Below are 24,869 nucleotides of genomic sequence, written 5' to 3' on the forward strand. Positions count from 1 at the left end.
AAGAGAATAAACTCACTCATTAATATGTAAATATAACTATTTTCTATAGTTAAACTCCAACTTCGACTACAATCACAGCATGCCCTGTGGATTCTTAACAAGCCATGGCCCCTGGGGGAAGCACACACGATTCGGTTTTGACCGTTCGCTGTCAAAGTGGCGGTGGCAAGAAACGTCATCGTTGACAATCCCGCGCATGGTGCGTTTGTTTACATCGCTTCTTTATTTTTGCGAAAGCGCTAGCCCGCAGCCAGCACCACACATCGATTAGTATTGTGGGATAAATTCCTCCTTGCGAATTACAATTGTGCTACTGTGCCCGCAACATCAAATATACTACCCAAATAGCGATAGACTCTTTATTCGTTTACCCTAACTTTTAACGCAACGACGTCCCAAACCCCCACCGACAATCCAATGCGGTTGGAACAGCGTGGAACAGTTGTTTCGGCGAACACACGGCACGAACACGCAACGGCGAGAACGAGTAATAATACTTACGTAGCAGAGGTTAGTATTGTGTCTACCGATTGGTGCTCTATTTCGATTGCAAATCCTTAATTTCCTGCTCAATGTTGGTTCGTGCGGCACTCTCGAAGCGCTCGCTGAACTGCGCCGTCATGTAAATGCTCGGTATGCGGCTCAGCGCTTGCAGTAGCTGCAAAGAAGAAAACACAAGTTCCGCTAAACGCTTCCTGAAGATGCAGCCGGCATTCACCTTAAGGCGCATTTTATCGTAGGAACTGACATCCTCTGCCGGACATTCGTTACGAAGCTGCTGGGTGTATTGTTTGTACTCTTCCGCCGGGATACTGGCATTCCGGGAATGATAGCATGAGAGGGAGAGAGCACAACATTAGAACTAACTCCAACTCCGGTGTCCCCCCCCCCCCATACTAACTCACCCTAGTACTAGCAGGTCCAAGTCCTGAAAGTATTGCACGTCATTCTCGGATAGATCCCCAGCCTCCATCTGCAAGTCTCCCAGCAGTCGCTTTACGTTCGCTTCCAGCGTTTTCTGGAAAGATGATCCGCATTAGAAAGATCAACCTGCAGCAATTGCTTGGGGAAGGGGCTTACATTTTCAATCTGTGCATCGGCAAAGAATTCACCCACTGTCTCACAGTTCCGTGCGACACAGTCTTTGTCCGCCTCGAAGTGGTAATACTGAAACAGGGCGGCCAGCTGAATGCATACACTCGCTCCCTTTAGATGGGGAACTTTTCGACGGATCAGCTCCGACTCCGTGTGGTAGTGACGATGGCTTTGCGCGTACTGTGCCCGAAGCTTGGCCAACCACCTGTCCGCTGTGTCGGGCGCCAGTTCCAGTGCGGTGCTGATGTTTTCCCATATCGATTCCATCGGGTCCTTGTGTGTCGATCTTTCTTAAAATCTACAATAGCAGAAGGGTTGCACAAAAAGCTAATATTTTAACACTACGTCGGGTGGAGGAAAAGCTATCCTAAAGAGAGTGCAATCTTCTGCCCAGCAAGTTGTCGTGACTAATGTCATTGATTTTGCTTCTTCGAGCCTTTGTGACGGATTGAAGGAAGCGTGTAGGAGAATAGGACATGCGCACTGCGGAGAAGGTCCTCCAGAAAGGGAGCAACTACTTGCATGGTTCATACATTTCATGTCCTGCTGTCTGTAGCAGTGTAGCATCACCACCGATCGGTCTGTTTACACCCGAACAAATACAATCTGAATGAGTTTTGTTATTACAATCTTTCCACAACGCGCCAGCATGGCTCGCACTAGGGCGGGCAAGAAGCAGCAATCAAACGGGCCTCCTGCTCAACCACGTCGTAGCACCAAAAAGGAGAAACCCAACACATTCAAAGCTAAACGGAGACCTAAAAAGAAACCGACGAACCAGCTGGCACAGACCTTCGCAAGCATGGATACCCGGCAGGTTAGTACACCCCGGGAGACGAAATCCCTTTTCAAGCGACGCTTCTAACCACCCTTTATGCATATTGCAGGCAAACATGAGCCCTGGCAAGATGTCGAAAGCGATGAAACGAAGCTCGAAGGAAAATTTGCGCCGGTTGAGTGCTGTTGTGGAAAAACGTCGCAAGCAGCAAGATGCAGTAGTGCAGCTCCAAAACAAGCCAGTCGCTGCCAATCCACAGAACGGGGGTATCAAAGAGAATAATCAACGAAAATCGGCCCCCGATACGATCGTGATTGAGGATTCGGATGAAGAAAGTGAGCCGACGAGAGGTACGGGTGGTGATGCAGTGGAAAATGCTTCCACTGATCCTTTGTTTTACATCGATCGTAACCCTGGTATACGGGAGGAAGATGTTCCACTGTACGTCGTCGGTACCGATGTGGAGGAACAATCAGCATCAACGAAGGATGGTGAACCAAAACAACAACCGTCGTCTGGCAGTATCGAACCGGACCACCGACGGTCTGCCACGATCGAACCGAACGAATGTAGTGTGATTGTGCTAGACAGCACGTTCGATCAAACGATGAACAACAGCATGAAGGACATGAAGATCAACGCTGCTGAATGTGCAGCACCAATAACGGTGGGCACTGCCGAACCGTGCCCGAGTTCAAGCAGTAACAGTACCAATACCAGTGCCACTAAAGTACAGACGAAGAAGAAGATCCGTTCCAACAGTCAAGCTGCCGAAACGATCGTTACCGATGTGATCGATTTGAGCGACTATCCCGATACGGAGCAGCAACCTTCTTGCTCGTCATATGCTGCCAGCAACACCAAAACGCCAGCCTTTCCCACGCTGGATCGTATCCCGCTCGGGTACAGTGCGTCTAACGCTGCTCGAGTGAAACCCAAACGTCCTCCACAGAAGCCACACGCAAATGGCAGTGGTAGCGGTAGTGGTAGTGGTAAAGGTGGTGGTGGTGTTGGTGGAAAAGCCACGAATACGAACGATGTGGTTATTGGGTCGGCTCTTCATGTAGAAAAGAAGATGAAGCGGATGGTGATCATCGATGGAAATAATGTCGCGTATGGGTAAGATAGCGGTACAGACTGTGATGACTGTGTATGATTGTAATATTGTACAATTTATCTTTTTCTTCCAGCCATCTCAATGGGAAGATGTTCTCGGTCAAGGGGTTAGAGCTGTGTATAAATTACTTTAAAAAGCTCGGCTTTGAGGTGACCGCCGTAGTGCCTCAGTTTAAGTGCGTTTTTCTTTAAAGATAGAGCGCCGAGACGAACGCGATTTGTATTTCAAACACCTTTCTCTGTTTGTTTTTGGTTACAGATTAAAAAGGTATCAAAGTACGGACCAGGCATTGCTAGAACAGATGCATCGAAATGGCGATGTAACGCTGGCCCCGTGCAAAAGTCTTCCCGGCCAGTGCTCTTCATCGTACGATGATCGGTAACTATCGCCAAACAAACCCGCTTATTGTGATCTAATGTTTACCTTACTTACAGATTAATACTATCAATCGCTGAACAGTTTGATGGTGTGATCATATCGAACGATAATTTTCGTGATCTTCTTGACATTTCTCCAGGTACTCTCTTGAACCAAGGGACCGTTTGTTTTGTTCTATCACTCTCTTTTCTCTCGTACTAATTCGTACTTTATCCACTTCTCTCTTTCAGAATGGCGACGCATTATCGAAACGCGTGTCGTCGGTTACTCGTGGGTAAAAGACTGCTTCTTCCTGCCGGACGATCCGTACGGACGGTACGGTCCTACGCTGCAACAGATACTGTATCGCACATCGCATTAGAAGATCTCGAGGGCGTTTTTTTTTTTTTTTGATAAACCATAAACTGTGCACTGTTTTCTGTTGGTACAGTGGGAAAAACACACGTTATCAAATAATTTTATTTTCTACAAAAACATCGTGAAACACCTTATCTTCATTTTCTAAAATATCATACGGTATTGAGATTTGTTTATACTGCCGTATCGTTACTATTACTACTAATGGGTGGATCGTTCCTGCTCGTTACCACCTGATCGTACGATGGCGGTAAATCTGTAATGACAAAGAAGCACCGATGTGAATAAATCCTCGCAGAACGAGACCGATTCCCCTGCCTTAATCCATGAAGCACACGCACCTCTAGGAATTGTCGTTACAACAATCAAATTCTGGCTCGTGTAGCCACCGTACTGCGGCGGTGGACCACCACGTCCATCGGGCTCGATGCGGATGTGTGTGGCACCACTGTTCAGATCCGAGGCAGGGCGTGCCATACCGGTCGCTCCACCGTTGTTGGGTGTGTTGGAAATTGTGTACACTATACCACCTTCCTGCCGTACGTTTGTACAGGTTGTTGTCGTGGCTGAAAAGAGCATTGAATGGAGATTAGCCAATGTTGTGTCGCCATTGAAATGCGGAGTATCAAGTCTTACCCGGTGTCGATGTTGAACTAAATGTGGGTTTTATTCGTTTGTCGTACATGTACTGCAAAAAAAGGGCAAAAAGGGACGCTCGTTACAGTCTCACACACACGCTTTCGCTAATTTCACAACAAATGTTAGGTCCCATCTAACATGATAAACAAAACTGCTTTCGTGCTTTTTTATCCAATAGGCTCGCTAAGCCAACCGATAAGATATGGGAAACTTGCTTGCTTGCCGCAATCACTGTTAAAAATACCTCTGACTCAATCAACCAATCGGGTTTTGAGGTTCCTGTTCCGAGTCTACCCATTTCTATTAAGCTGAGTTTTGTTTAAAAGCACTTGTAACAGCCTTCGTCCACTCACCACCATAAACCAAATGGCCATTATCGTTAGCACGATCACCGGTATCACTATGTAGGCCGCCATCTTTCCGGAAGTACGCCTCGGCGGGATCTTCTCTCGCCAGACTACGCCACAAGACTGACCGCGCGCGTGTCTGATAAACGGAACGGAACCAAACACACATACACACGGTGGAATGTGATATTTTCTGCGGTTACGACGGTGACGGGCGTATTTTATCGAACGTATGTAGGAGATTAACTGTAATACCTATATGCTCGAAAGGTTAAGTGCATTTTTTGAAACGAACCGAGACAGACACGAACAAGGAATTACCATGCTATCATTTCGAATGTAAACTTTCATGCACATAAAGAACGGGCTACACAAACACGTTTTCTCTCTTAAGCATAATATATTCCCGTCTTGTTTACTGTCGTATCATTACCACACACACGCACACACAAACTTGTTCTCTTCTTCCCCCACGGAGTGAGAAGAAGTTTTACAACACAAAAATACAGATATAGGTCCTTGTTTTGTTCGGAATTCCTTTCTGTGCTGTTTACATTTTTATCATTCTTATTTTCTGCCCAGCTTCCATACCCAGTTGCACTGTGTTTGTTTTTGATTTGAAACACATCTCTAATCGCGTTTGCTTTTCCAAGAGAGAGAGCATCATATATCGATCGATCCCACAAACACACTTGTTTTGTACGCTGTGTGTTGGAAGGAAGGAGGGGAGCGTTGTTTTTAATCCTTATTTGGTAAGTTTATAATTCTTTATTCTGTGACCACCAGCATGACTAATTGTGAATAAGCATTTTCTTTTACCAGCGTGTGTTGTTTGGAGACAAAGGAGAGAATAAAGAGACAGAGAGAGAGAGAGAGAGTGCGTGTGTTGGACAGCGTCAGAGCAGCAGAAATATTGAATGTTTTCTATCTCATCTAAAGATTCAATTAGTGGGGCCTATTGCTATCGATCAGTTTAATCTACTGATCGTTCTGAATGATCAAGCTTCTTGCAACACATCACACCAACAACCTCGCGGCACACACCGGCCGGGGGGGATCAATTTCCTTTTCGCCGTCAAAAATAAAAACCAGCACAACGCTGGAGGGAAAGCCTTGCTTCTTCTCTTACAACGCTCTATCTATCGCTAGCTGGTTAAGTGAAATCGTTAGTCTGCTGTTGTACTGTTGCAATTCTTTAAAGAGTTAAATAGCTTCCTAACTTGCTGTCTACGTGGAATTGATGAAATGTTATGTGAGTTCGATCGATCCAAAAAAGCTACCTTCCATTCTTCACATCGCTTTGTACAGCAGAGCTTTGATATTACTTTAATTTCAAATACAGAAAGCCACACGTGTTTGTGGGCTGCTCCATTCAAAGCAACGATGCCGTTGAAGCGTCTATCAGTGCAACGACGACCTGTGCCTTGTTATCGGGGGTTTATTTGTGTAAAATTGGGCTTTAAAACTGTTTTCTTCACTCAACTCAGTTCCACTACTTGCGGACACTCTTGCTACACGCACGCACGCAAGCCAGCGGTCGAAATGAGTTCCATACTTTGCTGCGAATAGAAAGTATCATTTGACGGCGTGTTGCGGCGGCTTGTGCGAGTGTCTTCTTGCAGGTTGAGCGAGACCTGTAAAGTGACTAAACAACAACAACAGGTGCCCCCGCGATCTGCAAAATCACAAAGCATTTCCTCTGTTTGTCTTAGCTTCCTTCTTCTCGACCCGCGTGTATTGCACGAATTTCGCAAGGAAAATCCGCCAATACGCAGGCGACGACTAAACCGTTTCAAATGTTTCCAATTCTCCCTACCTTATTTATTTCGTTGTTTTTGTTTATCTTGAGTGTAGTTTTTAGTACAAAAATTCGACTAGTGAGCAGCAATTGCCTTTTCAAAGAGATGGTTAACCGGATGGTGGTGGGGAGTTTTGAGTTCTCTTCCTCTTATCGCAAACGATCGACAAGAAAAACAACACTACTTACTCTTTTTTTCTATCTAATCAAGGTAAAAATTCCTGTGCCTGTGCTTTGTTGTTGCATAAATTGCGCTAAATCGTAAATGATCGAAAAAATGGGACGTGTGTGCTTTATTATCCTGGTGAGTGAATGCGAGTGTGTGGGTGTGTCTATGTGTATTTGTAGCTAAAAATCACTGCTGCTGTTAACCGCTATTGGTACCGCCGTTTGTCGTGTTGTTCTTATGCTGATCTTATATCAAATATATGGTGTTGTACTTAGCGAATGTCTTTTAAACAGAAATCGAACCGTCTCTACGAACGGGAAGAAATCTATCATCTGTTTGCTATCTTCAAATTACTGTTTCTGTTTTATCTTGCTGCTACTTGCTTAGTTAAGCATATTTGTTTTGTTTTTATATCTCTTCCCTTTAATTTTAACTTTAGAGGAACATGTGTACACGAACATGTCGTGTTGCTGTTTCTTTCTCTCTCCTTTTATCCACTCTTGTTTTATATTGTTTTATACTTGTTGATTACTGCTATTGATTGATTCGTTTTCATTTGTGTGATTTTTTTCTTTACTTTTCCCTCCGTTTTTTTTGTAATCTTTTAACATAGTAACATTTGCATATTGCATTATTAGCTGCTCTTGTCAATGTCGTCCATTTTTTAGAGGAAACTTTTATGTCTGTCTCTCGCTGCTCGCTCCTCCATATCGCAACCCTTTACTCCTTATCACTTTATTAAACAATAGTGTATTGCGCCTGTGTGTGTGTGTATGTGTGTTTGTAAATATAAAAAGAAAACCCGGTTTACAAATCCCTCTCTCTCCCTCTCTCACTCTCTTTTCTTTTTCATATAAAAAATAAGCCATGTTTTCTTAAAAATAATTTAATAAATATACATACTCTAAATGTCTATATATATGGCATATCTGTCTCTCTGCTTGTGGGGGGGAAATGGATTTATTGGTGTGTTGGTACCAAACTGTTTTGCGTGGTTCGTCCATTAATCCGGTCTTTACAACCTTCACAGTCACGCTCTTTCCATTCGTGCGGTGTACGGTGGGGGGAGGACCGATTTTAAGGTTGCCGTTTTATGTGTTTTCTGAACATTTTTTTTCTCTAGCATTCATGAATTTTATATCATACCAAAGGTGTTGCTTGTACGGGACATTACCTTCCGGTAATGTAGGATTTACCGTTCTTAATTTCTTTATTTGAAGATTGAAAGAAAGCAAAATTCGTGCATGCGGCAGAGAAAAGTCATTCACACTCGATTATATAGGCCTGCGAGAAATAATATGAGGTGCAGCGCTCTCGTTTAATTGTAAGTCGTCGCGTATTTTTTAAGCTTAATTCCAATGGACTATACACCAAAATATATGTTTTTATCGCATTTCGCTCCCTTCCGTAGGCCCTCGTTTGCGTAGCGCACTAATACAAGCACACAACACACGGCTGGTTTGTCCCTCTGTTTTCGTCTATGTCGCCATCGCCCTGAAGCACTGTCAGCAGCAGTGTACTAGAATTTCCGTTCACTAGTACTAGCGCAGCTGGAGAAAGTCTGCCTAAAAATATCTGCTCTTTCTCCTTTTCTTGTGACCGATGGTGTTACTAATCTCTTATGAAGTATACTGTATGATGATCGGGAAGCATGATGAGCGGGTGAGCGGAACGAGGGAGAAAGAGAGGCTGTGGTTTGTTTTGCTAAGATGCGACAGAGGATAGATGATCGTGAAGTGGCGGGTGGCTAGCGGTGATGCTATGATCGGTTTTGTTTAACTGTCTTTTTAAACCTTACCTAAACTATACTCGACTGTGGCAGTCGCGTCTCCAGCACAGTTGGGGGGAGTTTTTTGTTGGGGGAATTCTGTTTTTAGTGGACGCCGTTTGAGCTGTAGTAGCAGACCGTAATGGCGGTAGTGGCGGAAGTGTGCGCCTGTGCCATTTCTATCCGGGCGGGGCATATGTTTCTATAGGGTGGATCCACTCCCGTTCGCTCTCTGCATTTCCTGACATCCCAGCCACCACACATTCATCTCGTCCGTATCATCCTTATCATCATCTTCATCGTCCGCGTCATCAATCATCGCTGGCCAATCTCCGGGTGGTAGTAGTAGTAGTAGTAATAGCAGTGTGCGCACACTTTCTTCCCACCGTCCTTTACACCACACTCTAACGGTGAGCGAAACTCTAGAAAAGGCCCTTCTTTTTCTTACCTTTGCCGTCCACAGTTCTGAAAAGGAGTCGGTGAGCAGGGAGGTAATGTTGAGAAATGAGGGAAGAAAAACAAAACGAATTTCATAGCATATAATCTAAAAGAGTATCTCTAGAAGAATAATCAAGGTGTAGAGCAAAGTGGGTATATAAAGGAAGGAAGTAAAATCTTGCAGGATACGAAAACGATTTAATCAAACGAAGGTAAGGATACGGCAAACGGAGACCGGGGCGAGTAGCTAACAACTACTGCATAGCGCCAAAGATAGATAAAGCTATGTCTGGAGGAGTAGTTTTGGTTCTGCGAAGATTTCATGTAGAGGTGTGATGATCTTGACTAAAACTCTAACTACCGAGGTGTTACCTGCCATGAGGGGAGGTTTGTTGGGTGTCTTAGTTTATCTACACAAAACCCAGGCCATGATACGAATATCCACATTGTTGATCGTATTCTAGAGACTTATAAAAGCATATCACAATAGATAATGTTGCACAACACCACAACAAGCATGTAGGTAGTAAACGTAAAATTAAGCAAGAGTTTTACGAAACAATGATAACATCCCCAAAGTGATAGCAAAAGCCAACTGTTACTAGTGAAAGGTGTATAAACTGTGCGGAAAAGGGTACATGCAAAGATAAAACAAATCATTTCGAAACGAACTTGATCTTTTCAAAACAACATGCAGCGAAAGAGGGAGAATGTAGAAGAGTTGTAGAGATAAACAAATGTATAAGAAAGGAAGGACAACTCGCACACAAATACACACACACACGCATACATGGAATGAAATGGAGGTGTGCACGTTATCATAACATAGGATACAATCTAAGGCCCAGAGATGAGAGGGTAGTATAATGTGTTAATGTATAATAGTGTCAATGTGATTCTGGTACTAGCAAGGGAGTTTACAGGATGTAAGTTAATTGATCAATACCTCAAACAGAGTGTGTCAAATCCCCCAGATGTCCAGTAACAGAAACAGATGGAGAAGATGGTTGTGGTTACAACAGGGAGAGAGCATGAAGAATGCAGGACGAGTATTAAGTATGAATAGAGAAAGGGGGGAAAGTGTGAAAGAAAAATGCCAGCCAAGAGATTGTCAGTTTGTTCGCATGAGCCAAATGGTTTTAATGTGGAAACTTTACGTTCATTGCCTCTGCTGTATCATTTATTTTGTGCCGTTTGTTTGTTTGTTTGTTTAAGCATTTTCATCTTTCTCCACAGTTTTTGGGTTAAGAATTTCAAAAACAGCAGTTTTGTTTCCTATTGCCTTTCGTACATGTAATTATTTCCTCTTCCATTTTATTATATATCAGAACCATCTGCCCTAAATGTGCCCTCCTAAAACTGTGATATTTTTTTTATATGGTTTTGTATTAATTTCCCACTACAAAAGGAGCGTTATAATGATACGGGTTTGTTTGCTTTTGGATGTAAATTAGTAGTAATAGTAACGAGATTACAAAACATACACATAGGACAAATACACGGGGGACGAACCCTCAATTGATGAAAGCACACATAAAAATTGACACATAAAATTAACCATCCCAACAATGCCTTCTCCGAGATACAGTTTTAACCAAAAACGGGTGAGTATTACATTTTCTTTGTAGAGTCGTGGTAATGAAAACATTTAAATCTTAAATCTACTGCAACCTTCTCCACTCTAATTTCCCCTCCTATAACCGTCGTGACTTGTGGGATATTTTCGAAAAAGCTCATAAATCTATACCAAATATGCTCCGCAATCTATCTTCTCTGTATAATACTACTACTACTTCGCGCGTCGTCACTGTACTGTAGCATATGTAAGGAAAGCCCTTCTCACTAGAATATTTGTATTCGCGTACGCTACATTCTATTGCATATGTGGTTGGATGATCCACCTGGTTAGTTAGGTTTGTGTTGCGATCGATTTCCCTATTCCTTTGACTGATGTACTTATTACGGAGTAAAAGATAGTTGAAGATAGCAAGCGACACACGGTGTGTGCCTCCCTGCGGGAAATATATCTCAATAGTGTGTGTCCAGCCAGACTACCAGAAGGAAACTTTACATTTACACTATCCGAGTAATGCTGCTTGCTTTTATAAATGCTTTTGCATTCTCCTTTTTTACCCTTCTAATATATATATATACCAACGTTCCGTCTACCTTTGACTATGTGTCCCACTATGTTTGCCACTCAGCATCCGCTCCACAGTGCTGATAGATATTAGCTTCGACGAACGAGTGGTGTGTGATAGGGATTGGTTAGAGTGCGGTTTATGGTAAGTAATGCGCGTTTACCTAACAGTTTCTTCACCCTCTTCATTTAGTCTACAATTGATCGCATAAATGAGATGAAAGTTACACACAAGTAAGAGTGGTTGGGTGCAGAAGAGTAAACAGTGAGGCGAGCTTTAGTAGTACGCTAGTAATTCTAGTGGCGAATGGTGGTGTGGCGACTGCGGTTGGTTTGCATGGTGAGATTTTGATATTTATGGATGGTTGTTCCGCGCTTGGTCATACACATTCACATGAAATATAGATGCAGCTACACCTTGCCGCGAGAAGCGATCTCGTTCCGTGGAGACTGTTTTACTTTGTTATGTATTTTTCGTGATGATGAAAGTCCCGGAATCAACGAAATAAACGAAACCAACCGCTCAAAACAACACACACACACACATTTACGAATCGTTATGATCTTGCGGGCTGGGTGGCACCGTGCTGCCGTTATTGTTAGCGCTAGTAGTGAGAGTGGAAGTCGAACCGGCCGCCCCGGTAACGCCACGGACGGCGTCCGGCGCCCCGAAGCTAGTGTGCCGACGCAGCAACGATCCAAACACGCGCCTGCCCTTCGACTCATCGGAACTTCTTGATGCAAGAGACGCGGTCCTGGAAAGCATTTGGGGGGCATTTGTTTTTACATCAGTTGTACATCAAGGGATTGGAGAGGTGTTACTACTTCATACAAACATACACGGGATATAGAGTTCAACTAGAGTGTGTGTTTTTTATACAAATAATGTACCAATTGTGTTTGCGCTTTGCACTATATTTCACCATCTATGCAGACGATGATCGGTTGGCTCGCTAATTGCTTGTGTGTATCATCTAATTTTACATGTATTATCATCTATTTTACAAAGTGTCGGTCATATTATAACACTTTACCATTGTTAGCAGGTACTACATGCACACACACACACAACACAGAATCTCTTTCACGCTGTGTTGAAAATTACAACTTTGAGGTAAATGTGTAACCCTGAAGTGTGTTTGGAAGTAGTGTGTTGGAGTTTTATTCGTCAGCTTTGCTTTGCTATCCAGACAGAAATGTCCAAATACCACCAAAAGTTCCGCGAATTGTTGTGAGTTTATATTTAATACCACAAGAGACATACAAAACGCTTCAAAACGAAATCTCAAATTATTTACACCGTTAATGCAATGTTCATAATCAACATTAAATATTACCACAGCACATATCCTACCCAACGCGTACGGCGCTATGTATGCAGATGCAGAATGAAGTGAGTGTGGTGGTGCTGGAGGAGTGTGATTCATGGTCTTAACCGGTTGAAATGAATTTGCCTTAACATTACACGTGGAATATGTGTCGATAAAAATACATTTTGTTTGTAAAGTGATAGCAGTATGCTCCAGCAGTAAGAAGATCGCGTCATGTGTAAGGAAAAAAATGGGTGACAAATGCTGTTTTAATACGAAAAAATGCACAATTTTGATGTTTGTATATTCAGTATATACAAAAACAAAGTGTAGATTGAAGAGTATGGAAAAGGCAAAACGGTTCGTCATGTTTACTCACACAAAAATTTCTCTTCCTGTTTGTTTGTTTGTTTGATAAAGTGTTATTTGTTGTTTTCATACGAATTATGAAAATATTGCGTGTGTTTTCCAGAGTATCCGTGTACCGTTTGTATTGAGATTAGGATAGGATAGAATTTAGAGCGCAGTTTCGTGTTATCAGTTGCACAAATTTTGGTTTCAGAGTTTGGAAAAGAAGTTTGGATTCAATGTTTTGTTTGTGTGTTTGTTTTTGTTGTTTCGTATGATGGCAAGGGTAAACAAGAGGGGAAAAGAAGAAGAAGAAAACAACCAAATAAATTTCTGTTCATAAGTCTGTATCGTATTTTGGCTGTTATACAAACACATAAAGTACAAACGTAACCGACCGATCGACGAAAAGGTCCAACACAAAACAACAATAAGCTCAATGAAGCAAACTAACATGTAGAAAGCGGAAGCAAAATGAATAAGTAAAAACAAACATAACAAACTCACTAAAATTATACAACATACGCAAATTAAATAGTACCACAAATAAGCATTAGGACAGTAGCTGGGATTTTCTCTAGACATGACACATAGGAGAATGGGAATGAAAGAGTCTGAAATAAGGCAACAGCAGTAGTTCTGGATTCTGGATAATTTAACAACCAAAGAAGATCATTCCAGTTACACCACATAAAATGCTATCCATCGAAAACAGACGAAAGTCCCGCCAAGGTTGCGAGAAACAGAAGATAGGCAAGCGAAATAGAGCAGCACGAGAGTATTGACACAAGTAAGGCACAGCAGGTAAGGCACAAAACAACTGAACAGAGCGTTGATCAAAATGAATCAAAAGGTATACAAGAACACACGGCAACATTTTGTAGTAATAAAAATAGCATCATTCATGTGATATTAAGAAAACAAATAAAATGAACAAAAAGATACAATAAGATAACAAAATCGCAACGATGCTGTACAAAACGATACCCAGACGGGTTGTTGAATAAGAATTGCTTTTGTCGTTCAAAAAAGTTTCTTTAACTAATATGCGCAGGCCCATTAGAGCATGGTGATCATGGGTAAACAAGTAACTAACGACGACTCGATCGTTGATGGGTCAAAATCCAAAAGCACACCCCCAGAAGCCTACACGAAGGTCTCCTACTTGTTGTTGGCAAGCTATTCGGTTTACATTTAATACAATCCAATCTACTGTTTACTATTAGCCTTCCTTTGGCCTGCTTTAGCCTCGAGCCCCGAATGGCCCCGAGTGTTTTGCTGATTTAAAAATGGTGGAGATCGTTGGCGAGACAGGGAAAGGGGGATTTTGAAAACTAAAAACCAAACATATTACACAGAAAAAATGTTCAAAAAAGGTATCGAAGAAAACCGTAACAAGTAACAAAGTGAGCAAGAAGATGGTACACATCTGAAAGCTACTAATACTTACTCTTTACTGTTGGCTTCGAGGCTCTTGCGGCGCAGCTCGTCAAGCGTGACACCGTTTTGCTGTTCCCATTCGGCTTTCTCCTGCTCGAAAGCCTTTCTGCGATCTTCCAGCTCACGAATTTGAAGCTCGAGTGCCTAAAAATGGGAATTGATTCATTAGATTTCATGTACTCCGTTTGTGTCAATCAACGCCAACATCAAATGATGCTGAATCTCCTCCCGGCTCGATCCATCACCTTCTTTCGTTCCTCGTGACGTCTGGTTAGTTCGGCCTCCGAGTCCTTGAGCTTTTGTTTCTTCTCCTTCACCTTCATCTCAAACACTTGCTCCATTTCGGCTTCCATTTTCTTCATCTTCGATTCATGTTCCCGCTTTTCCTCCTCCATCTGAGCCAGTGGATTCCTGTGGGACAAGTTTCAACGTTTTCGTGAGTATCATCCATTTCGCACTATTCTTTCAAAACGCGCTTTTCTCTCTGCTTGTTCTCCTGCATGCACGGTGGTACAGAAAGCTATTCATGTTTTCTTTTTTCATTAGCAACTAAATGAATGCGATAAACGAACGGATGAATAAAGAAGCCATGGATGCAAGCACAGATTATGCTGATGAGCTGTTGAAGAGTTTCATTTATGCTGTGTTACACACGCACACACACATCGCGTTTAGATGGTGAAGACTCTATCAAAATGAAATCCCACCGGAAGTGTTCCGGAGTTTTGGGTTTAAACCATTTGAGTTGAGTTGAGTTGAGCGGGATTTCACTTTCATAGAGACCACCCAGCCACTAAACGAGGAAGGGGGCGAAGGAAAGATGCTATGATAACGCTAATACCAATTAGTTTTCCCATTTACCATGTAGACTGACTTACCATCCAGTACCGTTTGTGTTAACAGTTCCAATATTGCATAAGCTGGATGAGTGATGAATATGGGGTCGTTTGTTTTGTGTTTTTGTTTTTTTTTGTTTTAAAAGGGTGAGAAATGAAAATGATTTTAGTGTTAAACCGAGCAGCAGCAGTGTTTTAAATATGCACACGCGTGTGTTATAATAAATAATAATAAACCATCATCATACACACTCCCGGATCAGCTCCGAATGGTTGCAAGAGAACGGAAGAGGGCAAAGCACCCACCACACGTTCACTCTCGTCGAACCATTCGCAGCTGGACCGTGAATTTGATGTAACGTTAGAGCAGCTATTGCAAAATGCAAAATGAAAAAATGCACAAACAACCAAGAAAGCCAACAAATTAGAAATGAGAATTAAGTTAGAAAATAGCACAGGCCAAACCGACAAGGACGAGGGGTTCAAAATTCGGTTTTTGCGTGCCCCGAGTGCTTACTTATTGCTTAGTTTGGCCTTGCCATCGGTACCCAAACCGGCCAGCTTTCGACAGCGATAGTTTTCATAGTGCACGTTGTTTGTCACATCCTTCAGGTCCTGCAGATTCGTCCGGATGACCATGTTGCGCAGAGCGATGAAATCACAATGGTCCAAATTTTCAACTAAAAGGCAAAAGGGCAAGAAATGTTTGATATAGTTTTCTACACACGAACATCTTCCCTTCGTTCTCGCATACCTTCAGCAACTCCCCACGGGTAGCGTCGTCCACGGACTTTGCGACCATCAATCTCGATAATTGCATTCGCACCGACCACAGCGAACGGCACGCGACTGCGCAGCTGGCGAAGTACTTTTGCGTCCTCCTCCTCGTCCATCGGGTCCGGGAAATCGTAGATTTTAATCTTATTTTGAGCGATTTCGTTTAGAATCTGCAATCGAACAGAACACCCCATTGTATACGTCGTCCCGTCAGTCACACACGTCAGTTGCCTCTCCACCACAAACAACATTACCTGTTTCTTGAAGAGAGTGATTTCCTCCGGAGTCAGCGTGTCCGCTTTGGCAATGACCGGTATGATGTTCACCTTATCGCACAGTCGCTGCATGAACTCGATATCCAGCGGCTTCAGCCCATGCCCGGACGGGGCAATAAAGTACAGACAAACGTGCACGCGCGAATCGGGCAGCGCCGTTCGGTGGACGCGTGACTCGGCCGTCAAATACTCCTCGTACTTCGACTCTACAAAATCCACTATCGGTAGCCAGCTGTAGAATAGAGTATAGAACACACATTGCATTCACCGCATTAGCACATAAGGAAGCTTCTCTCTATCTCCCTCTCTGCGACCTACCAGTTGCTGTTGTCAACGGCATCACCGAAACCGGGCGTATCGACAACCGTCAGCGTTAGGTTGACGCCATTCTCCTTCAGCAGCACCTTGGTGCTCTCGACGGCCACCGTCTTCTTGATGCGCTTCGACGGTCCCGGATGCTGCTCGGCGTGGTAAATGTCCGACAGGAACATCGAGTTGATCAGGGTCGATTTGCCCAGCCCCGACTCGCCCACCACCATCAGCGTCAGCTCAAAGCCCTTCTTCACCGCCTTCCGGTACACCTGGTTCGGCAGATTCGCGAACCCAACGTACCCGTCCAGCTCCTTCGGCTTCGTTTTCATCACCGGCTTCTCCTTCTCGTGCCGTTCGTTCGCTAGCTTCGCGTTCGCCGCATCCGCATGGTGATGATGACCGTGGTGACCGTTCGCACCGCTATCGTGATGGTTCAGCAGGGCGTCCCGCTTCTCCTTCAGCGAAATACTGTTCATGCTGGTCGCCAGCCCGTTCACGCCACCGCCACCTCCTCCGCCGAGATTGTTGTTCCCGGTTGCTGCCGCCGCCGCTGCTGCTGCCGCGTGCACAGCGCTGCCATTCGTGGCCGGTGCACCGTTCAGACCGTTGTGATTGTTATTGGTGACCATTGCGCCAATCGAGACCGCGGCCGGTGAGCTGTTGTTAGTGACGCCACCGCCGCCGCCGCCGCCAACCGAGTTAGTGAGCCCTGCCGTGCTGTGTTTATCGTTGGCCGCGTTTGCGCTGTTATTATGCTGCGGAGAGAGATAGAATGAGAGAAGCGAGACGGAAGTGTTGGATTAGCTGTTAGTTTGCCACATTAATAAAGCTGAATGAGGGGGTAGGGTATGGTGGATACTAAAGGCAATGTTAGTAGGCAAGTAGGAGGTTAGAGCTTGTTGAAAGCGGAATAATGCACAACGATGTGAAGAGAGCAGGAGCACAAGGAGCAAGCGAGCGAGCGAGCAAGGAGGAGGGGAGGAAGCGGGAGCAAAGTAGGAAGCCAACCACACAACGCAAAGCTCAACTCACGATCACGTTGTTGTTAGCCAGGTTGAGACTGTTCAGCCCTACCGGTGGATTTGGTGGCGGTCCGGACGGACTGTTGCTCTCCGACTTGAAGAACATTTCGCGCTTCGTTGCCAACTGAAAAGCACACATACCAAACAAAAATAAACGAATCAATTAATAAAACCGAACCAAACACAGGGTGACATACACACACACGCAACGAAGAACAACGACACACCGGGGAGAACGAAAGAAGAATTGTAAAAATGGAGGCAACGCGACGGGCACGACTATTCTAACCACACAGATCCTTATCGTTTATACGAACACTGGTTGTAAAACAAAAATACATTAATTTTTTAATTTAATAACAAACGAAACTGCAAACCAAATCAAACTTAACATTAATGTAAAACAGACAGCTTTAGGAAAAAGGGAAACCGCGGAAATGGAGCGTGAAATTAGTCATTAGTAGCTCCTTGCCTGACTGCTGGTCGGGCTTGTCTGTTCCTTTTGCACCCTCTTTCTAAACACCGAAGATGCCTTCGTTCTGCTGCAGCAGCGGGACGTGAAGGTAAAACCCAACCAGGCGCAACGTCTCGCCGACAGGCATTAAGAAACGGCACACACACACACACTTCGGGGTACAGTGAGCATCGTAACACCCGCACCAATCCCGAAGGATTGTTATTACCACCCATCCAATGATGATTACATTATCCCCCCCCCCCCTCTCCACCGCAATTGAGAGGTAAACAACCCCTTCTCAACATACGCAACTGTTTGTTTTAGTTTGTGTCTGTATGCAGAGCTCGATCTCCACCCATGATCGGGTGGTAGGCACATTTCAAAGAGCCAAAGAGCCGATTTAATGAAATAATCAATAAAATTTAACCGTTTTCCTCTCCCTTTTTGGAAAAGAAAGCACAAACACCCAATCCGGTAAAGAAGGATCATCTTCCGGCAACTGGAGCGATCGATCGATGATGATCCTCTCTTTCATCCCACCCCCTCCCCCCACAATACTACGCAAGTTGTCGCGCTTCCTCACCAGGCTAACCTTTTCCCGTTCCGCTTTGTCGATCTTGGTGAACTCGTTTCGATCGCGATCGATCTTGTTGAAGGATGACGAGTAGTTTGGCAGCTTCGGAGGTGGAATGGGCCGGGCGGCGATCGTCGGCTTCTCGTGCGTCTTGTTCGTCCCGTGGATGCCGGCCGTAATGGGGGGTGCCGCCACCGGCATACCACCGCCGCCGCCACCACCCGTCCCCTGGAAGTTGGCCATGTAGGCGCCGGGCGACGAAAGGACGGGCTTCACCGGCGGTACTGGCGGTCCACCGGCACCGGGTCCGGCCGTCTGCTGTGCTGTGGGCGTTGATGTACTCATATTTTCATACTCTGCTTATATCACCGCTTATCACACACTCACGCGTACATGCACACTAGACACAGAGAGAAAACAGGAAGAGTGATGGGACACGGGGAAACACCTGTCACACTTGCGTTCGTTCGTTCAGAGTTCTTATCGTTTTATTTCTTCGCGACACTACACAAACTAGGCTGGAAACATTCTTAAAAATTGGACGTAAGGTTAGAACTCCTGCTTGCGCAAACCGCGTAGAGAAATGCAGTCTTGAAGAAGCACGATCGATGAAGATCGATCGCTTTCAGAGTCAGAGGAAAGAGTGTCCGTCTGGTCCGGCCGACTGCTGCAGCCGTAAGCGTTTACCAGAAGGAATGCCACACACACACACACGACGCATCTTGACCCACTCACGTCACGCGACCTTTCCGATAACGCACTGGCTGGCGCGACTTTTGTGTGTGATTGTGTGCTGCCGCGAATCGAAAGCGATCACTTACGACGAGCTATAAATTAAGCCAAACGGGAAGAAGAACTGTGCTGTCCCCGCCGGGGGGTTGGTTTGCGTTGTCCCCACACTGTGTGCCGAAGCCGTTGTTTAGGGTAGGTGGTCGTAATATCTAATTGAAACAAACGATCGTCTCTCTCCCTTGCTGAGGTTATAGAGGTCTGGTAATCGTTTAGAAATCGCACACATTTTCGCACGATGTATCGCAGGGGAGTGATGGGCGGTGGGCGCGGGACCATGCACACGGGCGCAGTTGCAGTTTGCGCGGGAAACACACGCGCGGTGAAGGGACACACGGGCGGTTTATATGCATTATTAATATTTATGAAAAGATCTCCTTTTTTGCATGACACACCCCACCACCACCCAGCGTCCCTTTGGTGATGTCTCAGTTGCCCATCGTCCATGTACGGCGTGTATGTGTGTGAATGTGTGTCTAACGGGGCCGCAGACCTTAAACATAAACGGATGGAAGTGTAGGGCGAGAGAGAGAGAGTACCGTTTGTTTGTCGCCTTAAGACTCATCGTTCCGTGCCATTCTAAGCAATGAACCGATCGGTAAGCGAAAGATTAACGCTACGGCGGCAATGGAGAGCCAATAAAAGTACACACAATGATTGGCAATGATTCAATGTAAATAAATCAACCCTCTCTCTATGGGCAAAGCCCCGTAACGCACTGGAAGCGGAAAGACGCAATGTTCGAAATGGCTCAGTGTATGATTGTCGGTGACCGAGAGTGGTTTTAATTCATTCCAAATGAAACAATTTACGTTCCCCCCAGCCGAAGCCGCCGCCGCTGCCGCGTTCTGACCGTGGAAGTAGTAGTAGCAGTTGTAGCATTACTGTTAATAGTCTCTAACACCAGCAACAACGCGCGCTCTATCTTTCTTATCACTCGTATGCTTCTCCTTCATTCTCCCTCTCCTCCACGCACGGGTTTTTTTTGCCTTGACTTTACGTCACGCGCATGCGTTTTGCAGCAAGTGAATGATAATGAATGCAAGATGCATTACTGCATTTATTTCGCACCGTTTGTTTCGCACAGCGTAGTTCACCGCACATTTCATGCCCTTCATGCTGCGTCTACAGTTGCCTTTTCTCCCCACGACCCATATGGTGCTCCCGGTTGGTTGTGCTAATGGAACGAGAAAAAAAGCATCTGGGCACGGAACTGTGTCGATCTTAAGATGTGCGCGTTATGTGACACAATGTATCCGTTTGTGCTGTGGCAAGAACGTGTATGTGAGGCATTAATGTTGCCTACGCGCCGTAGCAAAATGGAGATGTAACATTCCGATAGTCCCGTCGCCGTCCATTGCTCCGATTGCATCCGATTCCGATGGTGCGACAAGGCCAGGCCAGGCCAGTGTGAGTGCGTACGTATGACCCTAGCTGATGAATCCAAGCGGAAACGGTTAGACAGCAGCAGCAGGGCACTCGGCGGGATCAATTATAAACAGAACAGAGCGAGAGAAGACGAACAAAAAAAAGATGAATCTCTGTCCATTCTCTCACGGGGCAACTCCAATATGTCTTAAGGGCTTATGGGATGGGGCGCGGACAAATAAACACGCTGTCGCCCAACAACTACACCAGCAGCAGCAGCAGCAGCAGCAACAGGACCAAGACGCGGTTGATGCACATCGCGGGACCATGCCGCATATGACCTAAAACGCGCGTTCGTTCACACTGCACTCGTCGTACATTCCCGGCTTCCCGGAATAAGTATGATCGTGATTTTTTCTACCACGTTTTGTCCAACCGCCGAATGGTACTGACTCAACCGCTTCAGCCTGCCCTTAGCGATGGCCCAACAACAACAACACATGTGTGTGGAATAAGTTGCCGCATAAGCAACTTCCTCTCCGCCCTCTCCCTCATCCCGGTGCCTCTCTTGCGTATCCCTCCAGAAGAAGAAATATGCTGAGCATTACCCGTTTCAAGTGTGTGTGTGTGTTTAAACGTTCTGCTTCCACTTCACCAGACCTTCCAAATACTGGAGACACGGATGGGCAAAGTAACAACACACCCAAGTAAGTAAGAGCTCTAAAAATGCGTATATCTCTGTTCTGCGCTGTGTCCAAAAAAATCTGGCCCCGCGTGCGGCCCCGTTTTACCTCTTTTGTGTTGACTTGTTTGGGGAACTGGAGGGGGGGGGGGATAGAGACTTCCGGTGCAATATAGTGGGGCGCGGAGAAGTACGTGCGCTCATCACTTCGCGGCTCGGTGGTGTGTACTGGGCACGTCAAAACACGGACGTGGCCGCAACAACCAAACCAACCGACATTCCTTCTTCAAGTGCGAATCAGTGTCGTGCGGCCATAGAAGCAATAGTAGCACATTGCCCCCCTCCTCGTCGGGCACGGGCCCCTCTCTATCTCCCGTGGAGAGGGCTTTTGTGTTGCTTTCTGTCTGTACTTTTTGTTTGGGCCCGATAAGAGCCCGATCCCGCTGGGCAGTTGCTTCAGGCGTCTATCAGCGCACAGCAAAGGGGATGGGCCACGGTCAAGCCAAGACAGAACGCACGATAGCGTTTGTTTTATTGCACATGGTTGTGCTTCACGCCACGACGACATTCGTCATAGTAGGCCATAACACAACATTGGCTCGGAAAGGCATGAGTGTTTTAAATCTCTCCAGAATACTTCAAAGCCTTTGCCTATGTACCTCTTGTCCATATTTCTCTTCAATTAGTTACAATCCGTTACGGAAGTGTTCCACAGTCCAGGGCAATCATGGCCAATGACTAATTCCCTGCCGTTACTTCGCGATTAGAAGAGCTCGACCCCTGCAGGCCACGCACGATGTTTGTACTTCATTACTCACGACTTTTAATGCCGCCAATGAATCAATGCTAGAACGGCTAAAATTAGTCGGAACATGCCGAATGAAAATGACCTCCAGCACCACCACCACCACCGAGGGGGGAACCGCGACCCGAACAATCGATCAAAAAGACGTTTCCTTTTTTGCGGTTTCCTCCTCCATCATCATTGGCTGGCCGCGTCGTCGTACGTGGAGTGGTTTCGGCGGTGCTGCGCTGCTTCCTTTCGCTTTTATTATTGTGTAATCAATACGCAACTTTTCGGCATTGCTCTACGGTGGTGTGGTGAACCCGCAACTAACGGGCTAAGAAGCCGCACGTAGGAGAAGAGCGGTAGGCTTAGAGAGCGACGACAACCGCCTTAATTGATATCTTTTTTAATAAAACATTTAATTGGACGCTTTTTTAGAGTGGATTTGCCGTGAGCTGGTGGTAAGTGGCACTCATAAGGTGTGTGTTTTATATTGCCATTTTAACCCGAGCGACAGCAAAAACCGTCCGAGATACGGAGGAGTATATGTGGGTAATGTTTAATTTTTGATAAGCGCAAACGCACTTCGACAGCCCCTTTCATGGCAGTTTGTTGTTTTTTTCTTCTTCCTCCTCTTTGCGGTCTCCAATCCCGATCCAATTTTGAACAGGGGAAGGCTTCACCGCGGAGTATAACTTTCGCCCAATTTCCTCCCATCAATCATGTATATGTGTGTGTGTGTGTTTTTTTGGTGGTCAGAGGCACCGGCTTCTTCCCCGGGGAAACATTAAGACACCCCACACCAACTATGGACAATGCACGGGACGTTTTCCTCCAGCCCCCACAGCCGGACATATCTCTCTTTCTGGTGGGTCCGTTGGAGTTGGACGGAATAAATAATCACTTTCACAATTGAAGCGAGGCTTTTTCTTTCCTTTTTTGTTTTGTTGCAAAAAATGGAAAACTGCATCAACAGCAGCAAGAGCTTTTGGTCCACAGCTACAAATCAAAGCAAGCCACACGGGTAAGCGCGAAGGAGAGAAACAGCGAAACAGAGGGAGAGAGAAGATAGCTGGAAACAGTTTTGCTGTCCAGTTTGCGGCTTATGAGTCATGTTTTGAATGTTTGAAAGTTATTCTAGTGCCGCTGTTGCTGGTGTTGCTGTTGTTGTTAATGCTGCGTTAAATGCTGCGACTCCCTCCCCCTCCCAGGCCAGACACACAGTTATTCTTCTGGTGCAGTTATTCTTTATGCTTCCAACAACACACACACACACACACACACAACCACACAACCACACAAGACGATATCTGGTCATACACAGTCACACACCTCCGCACGCTCCTGTGCTCGCTTCTTTTTCACACTTCTTTCCTGTCCTGTTTCTTCACCCACAAACACACACACGCACAGACACAAACACACACACACTTCGTCCTGCTCTGAAAACTGTGCAATCGTGTCGAGGTGCAGTTGTGTGTCTTGCTTTTCTTTTCGCTTCACTATTCTTTCCGTTTTTATATCCAATCTGTAACCAACCCCCAGAAAGGGTGTTGGCTTTGGGGAAGAAGAATTACTTCCAAAACTTCGCACACCAGAGCACCCTGTTTCCTTGCTTCCTTGTTTCCTTCTCCACACACACACGCCTACACCCTCATTCGCAGTACCGGTTTTGCACAAGGATTTGCACTACTTTTGCATACTTTAGCTTTAGGGCTTTGCTTAATCCGTAATCATGCAAAATGTCGCCGAAAGATACAAACTGCACTGTTACTTCACTGTTCTTCACTCCAAAGTGTCCTGGTAGCTCTCCAGCAGGCGTTGCTTTTGACAGGCTGCTGCTGCTGCTGCTGCTGCTGCTTTTCGATGTCACTGACACAAGCGCACACGGAAACGCACCATAGCCAAGGGCTGGAAAAGGATACGCACGCACACATGCACACACGCACACTCACACCGAGTTGCTCGGCTTCTTTTTGTTGTCCCCTTTTACTGCTCTTCTTCACTTCTCCACACTGCACACAGCAGAAGGGTAAATCCTATTTTGGCATACACCTAACACCCGCTCTCCTGCTTCCTTCTCTGTGTTCTCCGCCAGACCCAACAACGGGTGGACGATAAATCTTGCCTGGACAAGTTTTCGGGGCTCTCGAGAGTGTGTGTGTTTGCAAGGCGCTCTGTGTGTGGTGTGCCGTTTCTTCTTCCACACCGAAACGACGACGACGACGACAACTCTCCCTTCTGTTGCAACAACCACGTCCCGCTAACCTTTCCCGTCCACCAGAACGCACAGCACGAGCTTGAAGTGACTGCTGCCAGTGGAAATTATCACACACACTGCACGCGAGATTGCACTTGGGCTTTATGCACGACGAAAAATCCCGCACACCGAAAGTTCACACGCCTACCTACTGAAGGGAGTCGTTTTCTCTTCCTGCCGGACCGAAACGCAGCGCCACTGTAAATATGCTGTTGAATTGCCGCGATATCACAAACGACTTGTGACGCTTGCTGGATTAACCCTTCGCGGACCGGCGGGAAGGTTTGCTACTGGAGACGTCAATACGATATGCTTGAACATAGGCGATTTGTATGGCAATTGAAGCTATTTCGCAAAGATTTGCCTTGTGTTTTTACCATTTTGAAAACAGAATATGATTTTTAAACAAATAAAGACGTTAAATAACCACAAAAACATGTTTAAAAAGCGTAAATCCATAAACCATGCATTCACACACACAAACACTGCTACAGCGATTTACTTGAAAACGTCTCAGATCGGTGGATTTGTTTGCAGCGCAACACGAAGCGTTTCGACCGAGCGTAGAACAGATTCAAACTGTCCTACGCGCTCAAGTGCATTTTGAA

At 45.4% G+C, this 24,869-nt stretch overlaps 4 protein-coding genes across 35 annotated transcripts in view; 1 reads left to right on the forward strand and 3 right to left on the reverse strand.

The window, feature by feature from the left end:
* The first annotated feature begins 190 nt into the window (after positions 1–190).
* On the forward strand, positions 191–4,056 carry LOC120904504 (NEDD4-binding protein 1). The gene is made up of 7 exons (XM_040314535.1): positions 191–510; positions 1,744–1,912; positions 1,983–2,992; positions 3,064–3,165; positions 3,249–3,368; positions 3,425–3,507; positions 3,599–4,056. Exons 2-7 carry the CDS (start codon positions 1,745–1,747, stop codon positions 3,727–3,729), a joined length of 1,614 nt encoding a protein of 537 aa, XP_040170469.1. The 5' UTR covers positions 191–510; position 1,744; the 3' UTR covers positions 3,730–4,056.
* On the reverse strand, positions 333–1,625 carry LOC120904536. 2 transcript variants are annotated; one of them, XM_040314632.1, is made up of 4 exons: positions 1,081–1,621; positions 906–1,018; positions 719–812; positions 333–658 (listed from the first exon to the last, which is right to left on the reverse strand). In XM_040314632.1, the coding sequence occupies exons 1-4, from the start codon at positions 1,360–1,362 to the stop codon at positions 539–541; spliced, it is 609 nt and encodes a 202-aa protein (XP_040170566.1). In that variant the 5' UTR covers positions 1,363–1,621; the 3' UTR covers positions 333–538. The 2 variants fall into 2 exon arrangements, with proteins under 2 accessions (XP_040170566.1, XP_040170558.1); XM_040314624.1 differs by having other exon boundaries at positions 333–812; positions 1,081–1,625.
* LOC120904557 lies at positions 3,872–4,826 on the reverse strand. Its single transcript, XM_040314653.1, has 4 exons — positions 4,718–4,826; positions 4,362–4,413; positions 4,067–4,291; positions 3,872–3,981 (listed from the first exon to the last, which is right to left on the reverse strand). Exons 1-4 carry the CDS (start codon positions 4,778–4,780, stop codon positions 3,899–3,901), a joined length of 423 nt encoding a protein of 140 aa, XP_040170587.1. The 5' UTR covers positions 4,781–4,826; the 3' UTR covers positions 3,872–3,898.
* A 630-nt stretch (positions 4,827–5,456) lies between these two features.
* LOC120904365 (septin-7) overlaps positions 5,457–24,869 on the reverse strand; it is a 31,097-nt gene continuing 11,684 nt past the window's right edge. For 7 of the 31 annotated variants that reach the window (XM_040314486.1, XM_040314427.1, XM_040314459.1 and 4 more), the window contains 9 exons: positions 17,355–17,468; positions 16,329–17,077; positions 15,990–16,242; positions 15,713–15,905; positions 15,476–15,638; positions 15,001–15,042; positions 14,368–14,533; positions 14,133–14,266; positions 9,993–11,779 (listed from right to left, as the gene is read on the reverse strand). In XM_040314486.1, coding sequence (XP_040170420.1) covers positions 11,572–11,779; positions 14,133–14,266; positions 14,368–14,533; positions 15,001–15,042; positions 15,476–15,638; positions 15,713–15,905; positions 15,990–16,242; positions 16,329–17,077; positions 17,355–17,468 — 2,022 coding nt within the window. In that variant the 3' untranslated portion in view covers positions 9,993–11,571. The other 24 variants (XM_040314520.1, XM_040314502.1, XM_040314512.1 and 21 more) reach the window with 21 other exon arrangements.

Source organism: Anopheles arabiensis, chromosome 2 (genome assembly GCF_016920715.1).
Source record: "Anopheles arabiensis isolate DONGOLA chromosome 2, AaraD3, whole genome shotgun sequence".
NCBI classification, from domain to species: domain Eukaryota; kingdom Metazoa; phylum Arthropoda; class Insecta; order Diptera; family Culicidae; genus Anopheles; species Anopheles arabiensis.